Here is a 15,774-nt window from a genome sequence, read left to right on the forward strand (position 1 = left end):
ACTGTAAAATACACAAATAAATAAATAAACAGTTACTTAAATAAATGAAGTGCTTTACTTCATGTTTTCTTTTCAGATGTGTAACACCTAGGAAGATAATAGCACCTTTCTGCTGAAAAATTTGGCTTCATTAATTGCTGTCTCTCGGACTGCTCTGGGTCTGACAGTCAGAACTATCTCTGACACTATTCAAGACTCGTTAGGCACATTCTTTAACTTTCATATTGCTATCACATGCTGTTTTAATGCCTGTAAAATACATCTTTCTTTAGGTGGATAATTAATACTTTTAATTGTATTATTAGTAAATAAACCCAGTAAACTCACTAAGAAATATAAGAAATTCTCTTTTGTGCCATCATAACTTAATGTTATTAATATTTTTGAGTGACAGGAGGTATTACGAACTTTACAACTTTTATTTCTTAAATCTCTCTCTAAATGACATACCATGTCTGTTACTGATTTCATATTTGTTCAACAGTCCTCTTGTAATTCAAGGAATAAACTCTACAGGACAGTATTTAGTCTGTTTGCTATTAGAAATCATTTAATCAACCTATTCTAGTATAAACAGAGCATTCGTAGTATTCTTGTAGTAAGCTAATCTTAACATTTCAAATTGTGAAAGGTGCATTATCTACATGAATGCATTTGCCGTATTTCTTTGTCTTTTCAGGTAGATGTTCTTAAGTTCAGGATCTATCTCTGTTAGTCCTGTAGAGAGTTAATTTATTTATAGTCTTCAACTAGATTATGATCACTGAGCGTCCATTAAGTTTAGTCTCACTTAGTGTGCAAATATGACTTTTGTCAACCTCATCTTTTCTCTCTAAATTCTTAAGTTGGTTGTCAGTGACATTCATTGTCACGTTTCGCTTCATTTTTTTTCATTCAAATCCTATTTACTGAACATTGTGTGGCAATCTAGTAATCTCAGTTTCTGTAGTCTGTTCTTTGGAGCTCCTGTGTTCACTTCACTACGGGTCCTCTTTGCAGCATTGATCTTTCCTTGACGCTATTCTCACTCCACAAAGACTTGCACAGAAGGGAGACCTTTCATTCAGGTCCCAGACAAAGCCTTCAAACAAGCCAACTGTCATGAAAGCAAACCACTTACTGGCCAGCTCCGCTTTCATTCATTCCCCACTCTCATTACAGTGTCAGCAGCAGCTCCTCTGCTCTGACATGAGTCTCTCCCTCTGGAATACTTATTTGCTGCTCCCTTTCTGTGTATTTTCAGAGCTTATGACCCCATGAAAGCTCAAAATTATCTCTGTTGATTATGAATTAATCTCATTTCTAATGACATTAAGAAAAAAACTGGGAGAAAATTTTACTGAAACAAAGTTTTGGTTTTTTTTTTTGGCAAAAAAAGATGCTACAGAGACTATTAAATGTGTTTTACATAGTAGTATGTCTTGCTGCTCTTACCACTGGTGTTTAAATAATCCAGGTTGAACAGAGCCATTCTAATAATTTAAACAGGGTCATCCACGAGCAGAAGAGTTTATGACACCTGTTTTCCTGTGAATTTTAGTCCTCATTCCTCCTCCAGTGATCATCCCAGCTCTGTCCGAAATCCTTCTAACACCCACATGTCCTGCACTGTGACAAGTTTGTGGCTGTTGATGGCTACTGACCAGAGTATGGCTGCATTCTAGCCTTGCCCGCAGCTTAGATTCTTCTGCTCTTTTCAGCTGCTGATCTCCATGTACTATTGTAGGAGTTCACTTATCTTTGAGATCTCTGTCCTTTTTTTTTCTGAATTGGGTTGAAGTCAATGGGAAAATTCAAGAGTGACATGTGAGGAATGGGCAGGGCAGTCAGCTCGAGTAGGGTTCCTTTGCATAAATATAGGTGGTCCCGTAAACCTAGGTGAGCATCTACTTTAGGTAAAGTAGACACTGTGAATAATACTCTGCTCGGTCCTTCTTCTCCCCTGCTTATTCTTTTCTAATGTTTTATTTCAGTAACTTGTCCATCCTGTAAAGGCTTCATTCATTAGTACATGAAAAAAAAACAGTTAATGGGTTTCAGTGAGTGGTACATACTACTGTTTTAATTAAAACTTATGAAGAATATGTTCTGTATAAATGAGATGTATGCAAACATGGTTTCCTAAAGGTTGTTTATTTGAACTTTCTTTGCAGTGGTTTGGTGACCTTGTGACTCCAGTTTGGTGGGAGGATGTGTGGTTGAAAGAAGGTTTTGCCCACTATTTTGAGTTTATTGGAACAGACTACCTCTACCCAGGGTGGAACATGGTAAGTCAGTTTTATTTTGTTAGTTTGGAGACTCCACAGAAAAGTTGCTCTGCACTTGTACTCCTGCTTTTGTTACAAGCAGAGACTGCTGGAAAATACCAAATGATGCATGCAAGTATCAGATGTCCAATGAACCAAAATCACTAGGTGTGAAATAATTTGACAGCATTCCAGAAGTGTAATCTGCAATTTATTACAAAAGAAATAAGGTCGTGTCTATCATAACCCAACATTAAGATAACTGCTGTCTCTCTGTTCAGAAACATTTTGTATTAAAGCAGTTATGATTTAACATGGACCATTTTTGAAAATATTCAAAGAAGGGAATTTTATCCACAAACATGAGATAAATTGGAAGAAATGTCTTGCTAAAACATACTTTAAGCCAGCATATTTTTCTTACATTATTCTGTTCTCCTCTCCCTAAGTTAACTCTTTTTATCTTCCTTCTATTATTCGACCATCTAGCAGTACAAAATTAAATGGGGTAAATGAATTGAGAATCTAGGTTTCAGTATGATTCCCAGCTGTACACAGTTGGACATGCTTTGTCAACTGGTGTGCAAATACTGGAGCTCTCTGAGGGCAAACTGGAAAGGCCATGCTGGGACGTTCTTTTGGAGCCCCTCTGTTACATCATATCATATCATATCATACCTGGTCAGGACCCAGTTTATATCAACTGCTGTAATCTAGAAACATGATGCTTATAATGAAAATAGGAGACTTCAGGACAAGATAAAATTGTGTGAGACCATGTTGAAGGTTGCTATGCAGATTTTATTGTCCTTTGGAGAAATTTTTGTTTGCTATCCTTTTGTGTTTACATGTTTATTTAAGTGGCAAAATATTTGTTATAAATACAGATTGCCTGATAGGGATTTGTTGGAGCTTGAATGTTTTGCTTAAGCTCTTACATACTAACTTCTGAAATGTTTCTTCCCATTTATGGGGGTTTATTGAGTATTCTTATCCTGTTAACTTTCGTGTGCCATGAAATTAAGATGGTGTAATTATGAGTCTGTCGTAGTTCAGCCCCGATCAGGACCAGACTACGCAGTCTTTCTCCCGCTCCCCCCACCCTCCGAGAGAACAGGGGGAGATGATATAAGAAAAACGGCTCAAGGTTTGAGATAAGGACGGGGAGAAATCCTTAAAGTTACTGTCATGGGCAAAACAGACTCGACTTGGGGAAAACTATTCATTTATTTTCTAAAATTAGCAGGAGAATGAGACAGGGAACAAGATAACCTCCCCCCACCCCTCCCTCTTCCCAGGCTTAACATTATCTCTACTACCTTCCCCTCCTGAGTGGCACGGGGGGGGAAAAGGGAATGGGGGTCGCGGTCAGTTCATCACGCGTTGTTTTACGCCGCTGTATCATCGTCAGGGGAAGAACTCCTTGCATTCCTCCTCTGCTCCAGCGTGGGGTCCCTCCCACGGGCCACAGTCCTCCGTGAAACTGCTCCGGCGTGGGTCATCTCTTCCACGGGGTGCAGTCCCTCTAGAACAGCTGTCCCAGCGGGCCCTCCACGGGCCACAGCCTCCTTCAGGCCTCCACCTGCTCTGGCGTGGGGTCCTCCACGGGCTGCAGGTGGATCTCTGCCCCTCCGTGGACCTCCATGGGCTGCAGGGGGACAACCCGCTCCACCATGGTCTTCACCACGAGTTGCAGAGGAATCTTGGCCAGGAGCCGTATTACTCCTCCCCCTCCTTCTGAACTGACCTTGGCGTCTGCAGCCGTTCCTCACAACAGGCTGGCAGACACCTCTCAGGATCCTTTTTACATCTTATTCACTTCTCATCTCCTCTCCACTTCTTGCAACCGGGCCGGGCCGAGTTGGGCCCAGTCGGCTGCCCGGCGGGAGGCCAGAGGGTGAGGCCTGCAAGGCCCATGAGGCTCGCGCCTCCCCCTCTCTGCCCCCCCCCCGCTCAGCTGCTTCACATCTTCCCTCCTCTTTTTCCTGTTTTCCCCTACTTAAATACGTTATCGCAGAGGCGTTATCACGGGACATTCTGCTACCAATTGGCTTGGCCTTGGCCAGCAGCGGGTCCGCCCTAGGCCCGGCCGAGTCCACTGAACCAAGGGGAGCGACTTCTAGCAGTTTCCTACAGAAGCTACCACCTTAGGCCCCCCCTCACTAACAAAACCAGAACAGAGTCAAAACTAATTTTTTAAAGTAGTTGTATACAAGTACTCTTTCTTTAGGTGTGCTTCTTGTGAAGCTTTAATTCTTTGTAGTATTTTAATTTTTCAGGTGCCAATTTTGGTTTATATTTTCATTATGAAAAAGAAAATAAATCTTTATTTGAACTGACATCTGTCTTGCATAGGTAGGCTTGTTGGGTTTACCTGGCTTTGGCTGTATTAAAACTCAGTCTCTTCATCTTTATGAAAAACACATCCTGAATTACAATGTAATGATTCTAATTATGAATGCAATGAAATCTGGCAGGCCTTTATGATTTTAGCATAGTGAAATGTCATAGATGACAATGTTTATACACTGAATTTTATCTTCAAATCATCAGTCATTTGTTCTTCACATAATCAGTTTAACAAATCCTGAATAACTTTGCTTTAGAAGTCATTTGGAATATAGAATATTTACTTGAGATTTCTGTGGAGTGAATATAATGTTCACTATTATGCAAATGATGTGCCCACCACGTGAAATCCTGACGTTTTAGCAGAGTACAGGCAAAATGAATGGGTTGAACAAGGTATGATAGTTAAACTGAGAAATCAGACACATGCTGCATAAATTAGAATTAACTACAGTAATATTGCTGTGCCTGAAAAAATATTAATCTGTCAAGTTTTTCCTTAAATTAAAAAGCAGGTAGACATAAACATTTCATAAGGTTTTGCATATCATTGGCCTTTGATATAAAAATAACCGTACTAAAATATTTAAATTATTAGAAAGTTGATGGCAAGATGGAATGTTTGATAAACATTGATAAACATTTAAACATGCTGCATTCTTGGCAGTCTAGAGTAGGAACCAATACTGTGATGTTTCAGCCTTATTGTAGAGATTGTAGAAAGAGGAAACAAAAGCTGCAGTTACTGGAATTTGCTTGCTGGATATTGTTTTTCAGTATAAAGTGCATTTGCTGTTTAGGTCATACTGACATTGTAAACTTGAAAAAATAAAAATTGAGCATCTATAAAAAGACAAGCTATTCCAAACAATTTTTTTTTTTTTTCAGAAGTGAAGGATACAGTACATGCTTCATGAATCGGTTGGAAAAACAAGAACTACAAACCTTATTTTCTGAAATGATAGTTAAGCAGAGCAATATTCCAGCATTCTGGGTGGTGTTTTGTCAGGAATAATTCATACCTGTGAAATAAAAAAAAAAATGATGTTATGGTGTATGATACTGCAGCTCTTGTCATCAGGAAAACAAAGAGTAATATACCCAAATCCTCTTTCTTTCTAAGGAACTGGAAAAATTAGACTGTTAACTTCTTTCTCTTACAGTTCTGAAATATTACCCTTGAAAGTTTCCTCAAGAAGCCCATGGACTAAAATGTCAAATTCAGTTTATTAAACATTTTTTTTTGTCACATTTTCTTTTGGATAGCTTTCTTCTCAGGCTGAACCTGAGACTCTTGAGGAGACCTGTCCGTTAGGCATGTTCACACCATTATAACTTAAACCAACGGCACTGAATTCTGCACAAAGCAGAGAGCTATCGGTTTTATCTGAAACCTGTTTTCTGGTTTTTCCTTCTTCTCTAGGTTCTTTAGCTTGCTTAAACATTTTTTTCTTCTCTGAAGTTCTTGATTTTATCAGTTTTTCTTCAGTTGTTTTATAAGCTCTACTTTTACCACAGGAAAGATGGATGGATAACAATATTGACTGAACTGTAACCGGAGCTGTAACACTTTATTGAGCTTTCAAGCAGGTCTAGAATTTCTTGTCTTGTCCAGAAGAAGTTCACATACTTCATCAGGCTTGCATAATCTTAATGAGAAAGGAAATATAGTCCTTATTAAACCCTTACCATCCTTATTCCTTGGATCCTCCTATTAAAATCTGGAGTGAAAAACAGAATGAACAGAATCATTCTGATGGAGATGTCCGTTGTCCGTTGCAGTTAATATAAGATACCTCACAACTTTCCTGAGGAAGTGGATGAAATTTTGCTGGTTTTAAAACAGGAAGGTGAGCTTTCTGTGACAAGATCCTTCATGGTTCCACCACTCCTCTTAATAACCTTTTTAAAATTTAAGTTACTTCATATCAAAGCTCGAAATTCTCATTTCCTTCCTTCAGCTAAAAAATAAGTCACTCCATGCTACTTTTTACATCTTGAAGGTGAAGCTACCTTTGATTTTGCAGGAAATATGTCCCTACTACACAGTCACTAGACATTTGCCATGGAAATGAAATCCCCTTTTTTCCCATTTCAGCCTCTTGTCTTGCCTATCCCCCAAATTGAGAATTTTTTTTTTTTAATTCTTAATCTGAAATGTTTCAAGTTCTTATTCTTCACTCTCATTCTTCAAGGTGTTGGGAGTTTAAACAATTATTTCTGTGTTGTCAGGATGGTTTTAAAAAGAAAGTTGGCTCTGCAAGTTGTTCTCCTCAGAGATTAGAGAATTTAACTTGATCATGTGTGCTCAGATTTGTCATCTGCATGCGATTTCTCTGGCTATTACTATTTCATTATTTAGATGAGGTTTCTGTATTAGAGGCTTACCATGTAACAGTTGGGTTGTCTCTCCATGCCATCAAAAAGCAACAGCAGCTGGATGTGAATTCTAGAACTGTAAGATCTTATGACTGAGACAACAAAGTTATCTCTCCTCTGTGGAAGGTGCCTCTGCTAGTTTTAGGATCAGAGAAAAGAGAAAATTAGAGCAGAAAGATACATGCTGGTAATTTCCACTTCATAACCCTGTCTTTTCTCATCTACCCTGCTCACCTTCCTCCTTTCAGAGGCCTGTTTCCAACTAAGTATTCCATCTTCCCCTCTGCTTGTTTCTCTCCTTGTCCTGAAATCCTTTGTGTGTGGCTTTGTAAAGGAATGAATTCAACTGAGTCTTACAGATCCAGGGATTTATTGACTGATCTTTTGCCTCCTTCTTTTCTAGTAGAAGGAACCATCATATTTGCCCTTGAATGTCTCTGGTGTTGGGATAGGCTTTGCGGACTATGACAGCTGGAATTGCTGGCATGTAATTTTCCCTTTCATCCATCAAACGAGCGTCAAATACTTTAGCGGTCAGTACCCAGCTTGGTGCTGAGAAAGCATTTCACACAGCCCAGCTGCCTTCTCCTTTTGCTTTATTATATAGAAGTTAGCTTTGCTGACAACTTTATTGGCTGAGTTAAGGTGTAGTACACCAGAGACAGGTTTGAATCCTCTGCCTTCTCTATGCATTGAAGCTCTGGGATATGATGTCCCACTTTCTTGTGTGCTTACTACTTTTATAATTAAGGATGGTTGTATTTTCCAGAAATTTTCTTAATATTGAATAATTCTGATTAAAATATTTGGAGTAAAACTTCGTGTCTATGTGGCAGGGCACCTTTCACCTTTCTTAAGATGAACTGTGCTTCCTTCACACTATTAGGTGATAATCCTGCTATTACTACAGGCAGCTGAAAATAATGATGAGGTTGCATATCAATGTTTTTGTTTTAAAAATACATGCTGCAAGAAATTACCTGTGCCTAAAAATAGTTAAAAGGAAACCATTTAACTGAACTTCATTACATTAAGTACTTTGAACGTTATGCAACATGCTGCCCAAATTCTTGATAAATGATCTTAATTGCCTCATTGACTGGATTGACATAATAAAAGTGAATACAACCGTTAGACACATGGATATCTTTAACGTGCTTTGACTCAGATTACTTCCTAAAGCGTTTGTCTCCATCTGTAAAGTTTTTTTAGGCACTGTTTGACTCACAGAAAACCCTGAAAATCATTATAAGTTTTGAAGTAGACTTGAAACATGGGCCTTTTTGATTTATTTCATTATTATTTTGGCATTTCAGACCTGAGCTGTAGCCTGCTTGATCCTTCTAACCCAACATAAATATCATGCTGGCTCAGCATTGAGAGAGATTCAGCCTCTCGTTTTTTAAAACTACTTTAATCTCTTCTTTTTTTTTTTTTTTTGTTAAAGGTTTCCCATGCCAGTATAAAGTAAGTCTTTAATTAATACCACATGGAGTGTTTTTTCTCCCAGTAACTGCTCAGTGAAGTCAATTCTTGTATGATTTCCTGTTCTAACTCAACTATGGGGGAAGCTTTCAATGTAAAATTAACTAGAATCTCATTTATAATTGACTTTGGCAGGAAAAAAAGAGATATGTAAAGGTAAGCTGCAAGATCTTCTGGTTGCTAATTACTAGTCCTTTTTAAGTATACCAGTTTAGAAATCCTTATACCAAATTTAGCTTATAACTAAGAAAATAAATTTCGATCTCCACATGGTCTTTCTTAACACAGTTTCATTTTTTATGCTATGGCAAGGTGTATTAATATACGGAATTCTTAAGTAGTTAACACTTAACATTTTGAGATGAGACATAAATGAATATCAACATTTAGATGAAACATTTATTCAAGAGATTGTGTACAGGTTTGGAGAATATCAGTGTCTCTTCTTTCTTTGTGTCATTATCTACTCATCTTGAGAGAGCAGTTAAAATGACATTTATGGTGAGAGCTTTTGGGTCATGTGAGTTCAAATCTCCCAAGTTCAGGGTTTAGATGAAGCTTTGGTTTCAGAAGAAACTGCAGTCAACTGGCAGAATTGCACTAATTTTGAATTAGTGACCGCTTTGTCTTTAGTAAAAATAAGAAAGAAACTTTATGGCAACTTTTGCCTCAAGGTAAGGGCTCACAGCAGGGCTGCTCTACTGAAACAAGTATATGCGCTTCATCAGGACGTACAGTTGCTATGGGATGTTCAATGGCAAAGCTGTAGCTGTATATTTGAGGACATCCTTACGCAAAGACTCTGCTTTTCAAATTTGCAGCTGCTAAGAATGTGCTGCCACTGTTTATTTTAAAATTGTGGGCAGTGGGCAGTTACTCGGAGCACAAGCTAAGTAATTTTGGTGTGCCTGGAAAACATCTTTGGTTCCTTCAGGACTTAGCTTACTGAATCTCGTAACTTTCAGGTTCATACAGAGCCTAGGCATGCAACATACACCCAGCAAATCTTAGAGCTCCTAAAAAATATTCTTGTTGATGGTGATCTGTGACAGTTGTTGCAGGAAGTTGACTCAATATATCAACCGCATCTCAAAGCCACTTTTCATTTAAATATTATTTACTGTTTCTTGAAGTGAGGTGAATTTTCTTTACAGATTTCCCCCATGGAGTTTGAGTTAGAGGATGAACTTCATACTTTGTTGCCTAATGTTTTAAAATGCTCTGGAGACAAATGCATGAAAAAACAGTGGATATATGTTCATCCTTTTGCTTATTCACACTATTTTTTTTGTGAAAGCAACCATATACAAGGTAACAAAGCATGGTCTAGGAGAGTGAAATTGGCTTTTGTTTTGTAGTGCTAATGGACAGTATTTGTTGCTTCCTTGTGTAGCACTCCCTTTTTTGTACTATGTCCTCCCATTCTGTAGGACATAGTGCTAAATAAGGAATCTGGTGTGCAACCAAATCAAAGCTACACCTGAAAAACAGAGCAGAGAGAGGAAACAGCAGTTGAAGTAGCTGGTGAAATTGCACAAAGACTGCAAATCAACAACCCATCTGCTTGGCAACTTAAGCAGGTGGTCATGAATATCTGGGTTTGGCACTTCGTTGAAACAAAAATACAGATCCTTCTCCTTCCTGATACTCAGAGCTATTGACTTCCTTAACTATGAACTCCTAGAACATCTATGCTGCTTTATAACAACAAAAATTGTCAGCCAGTATGAAAATTTCTCTAGCACAGGGACAGAAATTTTGCAAGAACTTTGACTGAAGATGCAGAAAAGAGGGTGAAGAGAGTAGACATGGAACCATGACATATTCACAGTTGAGAAATGTAGAATATGTTGCAGGCCACTTTCAACAAACTATGCACATAACTGAAGCACACATGCAGAGATATAAATTAAAGAAAAAGCAATCTGTAAGCTGCTGAAGCTATTCACAAAAAAATACTGTTGGGAAGAGAGAAAGAGAAAGAAACGTTCCTTTCATTTGCAAGTACTCAGGAGACTTCCTGCGCTGTGACAACGTAGTATTTATAAACATATAGACAGAAAGAATGTGCTTTTGGCCCTTAGTGGATCTTTTTTGACCTTAAGGTATTTTATTGAAACTTAGGTTTCCTCATAGATGTTATTCCTCTAGAGTTTCTTAAGCTTCACTCTGAAATACATTGTATTAGAACTGAAATTCTAGTATTGTCTATGCTGGTGTTCTTTGAGTGCTTTCAAAATTTGCCCCTATTTCTTTTTCCCTAGGGTACGCTTTCCCTGTAAACCCAAGTATTGCATCTTGCAAATGCTTGTTTTGTCAGACATGAGACGTCACTTATTTCCTTTGTATTCCTGATGGCTAGTAAAGCTCTATATTTTAGAGAAGATATTTCCAGCAAGTTTCTCAGGAAAATCATTTTTTTTGCAGATTTTCACACCAATATTAAGCTTTTTTCATGTAGATTTCTCAGTCCATAAACTGTTTGAATGGCTGTCCCAGAACAAAGGCGATGCCTTTAATATTGAGGCCTTTGATCTCTTCTGCATACTAATTATCAGTTTTGTCTTTCATTACGCTGTTCTTTTGTTCTGCTGTTGGATGTTTTCCAGTTTTTTTCATTTTAATTCTTTTCCCTGGTATTCCATATTAATTTTTAGAAATTACTTTTATGTGACTATTTTTAAGTATTACATTATTGTCATGCTAACTTGTACTCTTACATTATGCCTCAATATGATATTATAAAATCACCAGCAGCAACCCCTTTCAATTACCTCGTTATCCTGTTATGCACAATAAATTTTTAATGACTCTTAGAGGTACAATCTTTTCTGCCAAAAAATATTATTTTGCAATTGCTTTCTTTCCATTTGGAGGTAGACTAGTTGAATAGTGGGCATTCTGTTAGAGATTCATACACAGAGTCACCACTACCTTTCCATAAACCTTCCTCCCTTGAACAAGGTGAAAATAAACCAGAACCAGAAAGCTTTCTTGTGGTTAGCCAGTTTCTTACTGCTGATTCTTTTTGCTGTGAAATGATTTACACTACAGATCCACGTTTTAAAATCTCCAGATTATTTCCATAATGTGAAGAATTGCTATAGATGGAAAGTTTCTGACCCTGCTACCGATAGCATTTGTGCTGCTTTTACCGAAATTTGAATTTTCACAATATTTAAAGGCTGGCTAGGGAGGAGAGAGCACAGAGAAGGAATAAGTCAGTCAGGACAATCTTGTACCAAACAGAGAAGGTCTTATTGACCAGAATTTGAAAGAAATCATTCCTATGAAGAGACAAGTACTTGAATCTAGTGATCACAGGTGTTTGGGAAATAATCTGAAAATGTAAGTCTTTGAAAGGCTCGTTTGTCTGATAACAGCACTTCAGTCCCTGCACCTGCAAGCATGCTCAAGAGTAAGAGGGAAAACAAGAAGAAATAATTGGCATGTCTTCTCAACACAGATCTGGTCTCCCAGACTTTGACTAACCACAATTCAAGGAAGGCTCTGGGGAAAGGAGATGAAGAGACAGGACTCTAAATGTGCAGGAGCAAGATCAGGCAGATTACAGTCTTTGGCTTTTCTCTTGCAGTTGAACTCCCTCAGAGGATGGTCACCTTGAACAACATTTTGTCATTGTTTCCTGTCTAGCTGCAAACCTGTCGCCTAGTCTGTTGACAGCTTGCTGGCCTCATTAAACACACTCCAAGATTTATTTTCTTTACAAGTTCTGTGCTAGGTGTTTCTTTAGTCCTGTAGGTATCATGTTAAAACAGATCAATTCCACTTTATTGCATAGGGTAAAATAACCAGGGAATAGAAAGTCCCTTTTCCATCAGTATAAGCAGTTTGGTCACATATGTTGGCCTTTTCCCCTTAGGGTCCTGATGGGACTTTAATAGATGAGATAGTGTTTCTTCAGCATAATTAAAGGCAGTTTTAGTTTCTTTCTGTATTTCTGTTTCCTGTTGCCTCTTTGAGCTGCAGGCACCCTGTCAACCAGCAGACTCCTCTCTCTTGCTCTCTCTGTGTCTCCCTAGAGTTATGTTCGACTCTCCTTTTGAAATTTGTTCTCAGAAGCTGTGTACTGAAAGGAAAAGATGGGAATGTTTTGGAAATCCTGTTAGTTCAATAAATCCATGTTTATAAGTTAAAGGGCTTCTTAATTCTCACTAAAATGCGGGTTTACATGTTTGGAGGCATACTAGCTATTCCAGTTGTATCCCAGTGTGACTATCTTGCCATAAATTTCAAGGAAGACTTTTCAGCTGTGGTAACTTGAATCAGTGATCCTGAGTTTAAAATGTTCCTTTTTTTTTCCCTTCCAGAGATAACCTAAGAAGCAAACAGAGAACCAAAGTGTAGCCTGTTGTTTTTATATCTTTTGTATTCTTCTTCTTCTAGCTAGCTTCATGTTGTGTTTCCTACATGCTGGTTTTCTTGATTCCAGGTTCTATACCTAAAGTATTAATTTGTGATTAACAAGGGTCGCTTTAATGAGTTAATTCCAAACAGTAACAATCCACTCCCACAACTGTTTTCCAGTTGTAATATCCAGACTCGAATTTGGAGACCCATGTGTGTTCATACCTGTACGTGTTACCTATCATAGTTCTGATGAAGTTGGTGCTCTGTTACTGACTCATAGATAATGTGAGTGAGGTGTAACCAAAACATCTACAATCCTTTACACCTCAGCAGTTTTCCCCTGCGTAGGACTGTCATAATAATTGTTTCCCTACACCCTTTTTTTTCCCCATAAAAAATGTTTACTAACTGCATATGCCTGAGCAAATTTGGAAACGAACAATAATATGAACAAGTCATTGCTTTTCCCTTCACAAACCTTACCTCGTGCAGCCAGCTGAGAACACTAAGAGTGTGTTGGGTAATTGGCTTTCCTGCATCCCATGTTTTTAATTGCCTGAATATACAATCCGCTCAAGGTACATTTCTTGTGCTCTAATGAATTTTAACATAAAAGTTTATTTCCAGATGGATCAGCACTGGAACAGCTTTTTGACTGTCTTATAAATATAATTTAAATTAACACATTGATAGCAAAACCTTGCCACCCAAGAAATTAAACACAAAATTTATTATATAATTGTGTGATTATTTTATCAGTGGACATCGAGATGGCTTTTGAAAAAAATGCAGCATTCCCTAGAATTTCTTTATATTGTGGCACTAGGTTAACATTAATTCAGGAACTGTTGTAATTTAGATAAAGTTTGAGATATGTAATTTCTGGGTAAAAAAAGAGCATATTTAAATGTTCCATAATTTTTAATTCACTCTTTGCATTTATTTGTGACTTGAAAAACCAAGTAAATGAGGCTCTTATTTCCTGAGACAGTCTTTTGGATTAGAGACCTCTGTATGAATGCAATGTGAGGAGTTTTTAAGGCATGTTATTTCTCAGCTGAAACAGTCTTATCTAGTGGCACTGTACAAGTGAGTGCAGCAGTTTGTAGAGTATACATGCACAGTTAATTAATGTTACTGCCTTAGTAAATATGCAGCAGTTTTGATATACTTCTGTAATCCGTACTTATAGAAGGTATAGAAACAAATTAGTATGTTGGATGTTGTTTGGGTTTGCATCTCCCTCTGATGTAGCTGTGACTTTGACTATGTCATTTAACCTCAACAGGCAGCTATTGTCCCACTTGTAAAGAGAGATAATAGGGGTTTCCTTGAGATGGAAGTTAGAGTTTGTACAGCACGCAAGCTCTTGAGGAGAAAGGATTGCTATACCAGAATTATGAAAGACAACGCAGGCATCTGCTGTGGGCTCTGTTCATCGTCCTGTCCTATGTTGCTCTGATGTGTGAACTTGGCACTAAGAGCCAAGTGACTTAAACTTGACTAAATAAAGCAGCAATAGTTGTATTTACCCATCTCTGCTGAAAGTTTTTCTGCCTGTGTATGCAATGAGCTCTACAATTTGTAGCATCCATATATTTTTGTACTTGAAGACTACACCATTTCGCCTCTCTACCCACTCCTTGTAACTTAAGTGGATAGTCATAATCAGAATTGCAGTCTGCACCTACAGATACATTTTGTTTCATTTAATAGTCTTTATTTTCAGTCGTTTCATTGTAGCAAAAGAGCTCAAGTCAGAGGGATGCCTGATGCTATAATTAGTTCCTATCTATTCCATATACCTGTTCAAGATTGTAGGAGATCATGGCAACTTAGATTCTGACCAGAAGGTCAGAATGTAAAATGTAAAGTAAATGTCTGGAAACGTTCAAGGCCAGGTTGGATGAGGCTCTGAGCAACATGATCTAGTCGGGGATGTCCCTGCTCCTTGCAGGGGGGTTGGACTAGATGACCTTAGAAGGTCCCTTCCAAACCTAACCATTCTATGATTCTATGATTCTATGATTTTAGTCAACTGTCATATAAATGCTGCCTCTGATAACTCTGTATGATTTCTGTATTGTTGTAAATCTGTATTTGTCTGTGATATTACTACGTATGCTGTATTTCAGGAAAAGCAGAGATTTCTGACAGATGTCCTACATGAAGTGATGTTGCTGGATGGTTTGGCCAGTTCACATCCAGTATCCCAGGAGGTGCAGCAAGCTACCGACATTGACAGGGTGTTTGACTGGATTGCCTATAAAAAGGTGAGACTAATTAAACCTATCTGTATATATAAGTATGTCAGGAGCTATTAGAAGATCATATTCCATCTGTAAAACAAATACTATTTTAAAAATACATACACCATGGTGGTTACTAGGTAAGAAACTTTAATTTACGTGGAGTGTATTTGGAATATACTATGGTGATTTTAGCCAATTACATTCAACACATCCATTGTTAATAAAAGTTATAAATAAACATGGGAGGCTGTCAGAATTCAGCAAGAAGATTTGGGTTTTTTTATTACTATTTATTTTGTAGCAGTGTCTGAATTGTGTTAGATACCTTAAAAAGGAGAAAGATGCATAGTCTTTGTCCTACTGAAACTCTCTAGAAAACTTATCAAGTACTAAAGTTAAATATAATGATATTTTCCTGGTTTTTTTTCTGTGCATGTGAGTTTTTCTATGAGCTAGTGAAAACTCTGAAGTCATTGCTGAACTGCCTTGCAGGGTGGTGAAGAAATATGTATTAAATTCAGGCAATTCCAAACTGTGTTTCAATGACAGAAAGACTTTTGACCAGCTTTGGAACTGAACAGCTTCTGTGCAGGAGTGAGAGGGTTGCGCACTTCCACCTCCTCCCTCACGTGACTGGGTTTGCTGTTAGCATATGGCCCAAAGCTGGTGGTTACGATCATACCATGTGGTGA

At 37.9% G+C, this 15,774-nt stretch overlaps 1 protein-coding gene across 1 annotated transcript in view; it reads left to right on the forward strand.

Moving 5' to 3' along the window:
• The window catches only part of TRHDE (thyrotropin releasing hormone degrading enzyme), a 212,520-nt gene that overhangs the window by 85,334 nt on the left and 111,412 nt on the right, over window positions 1-15,774 (forward strand). Inside the window, exons 5-6 of the mRNA XM_086740041.1 lie at window positions 2,154-2,267; window positions 14,966-15,103. Of these exons, the coding sequence (XP_086596167.1) occupies window positions 2,154-2,267; window positions 14,966-15,103 (252 nt within the window). The remainder of the gene's footprint in view (window positions 1-2,153; window positions 2,268-14,965; window positions 15,104-15,774) is intronic.

This window comes from Chlamydotis macqueenii, chromosome 1 (assembly GCF_036417535.1).
Source record: "Chlamydotis macqueenii isolate bChlMac1 chromosome 1, bChlMac1.mat, whole genome shotgun sequence".
Lineage (NCBI taxonomy): Eukaryota > Metazoa > Chordata > Aves > Otidiformes > Otididae > Chlamydotis > Chlamydotis macqueenii.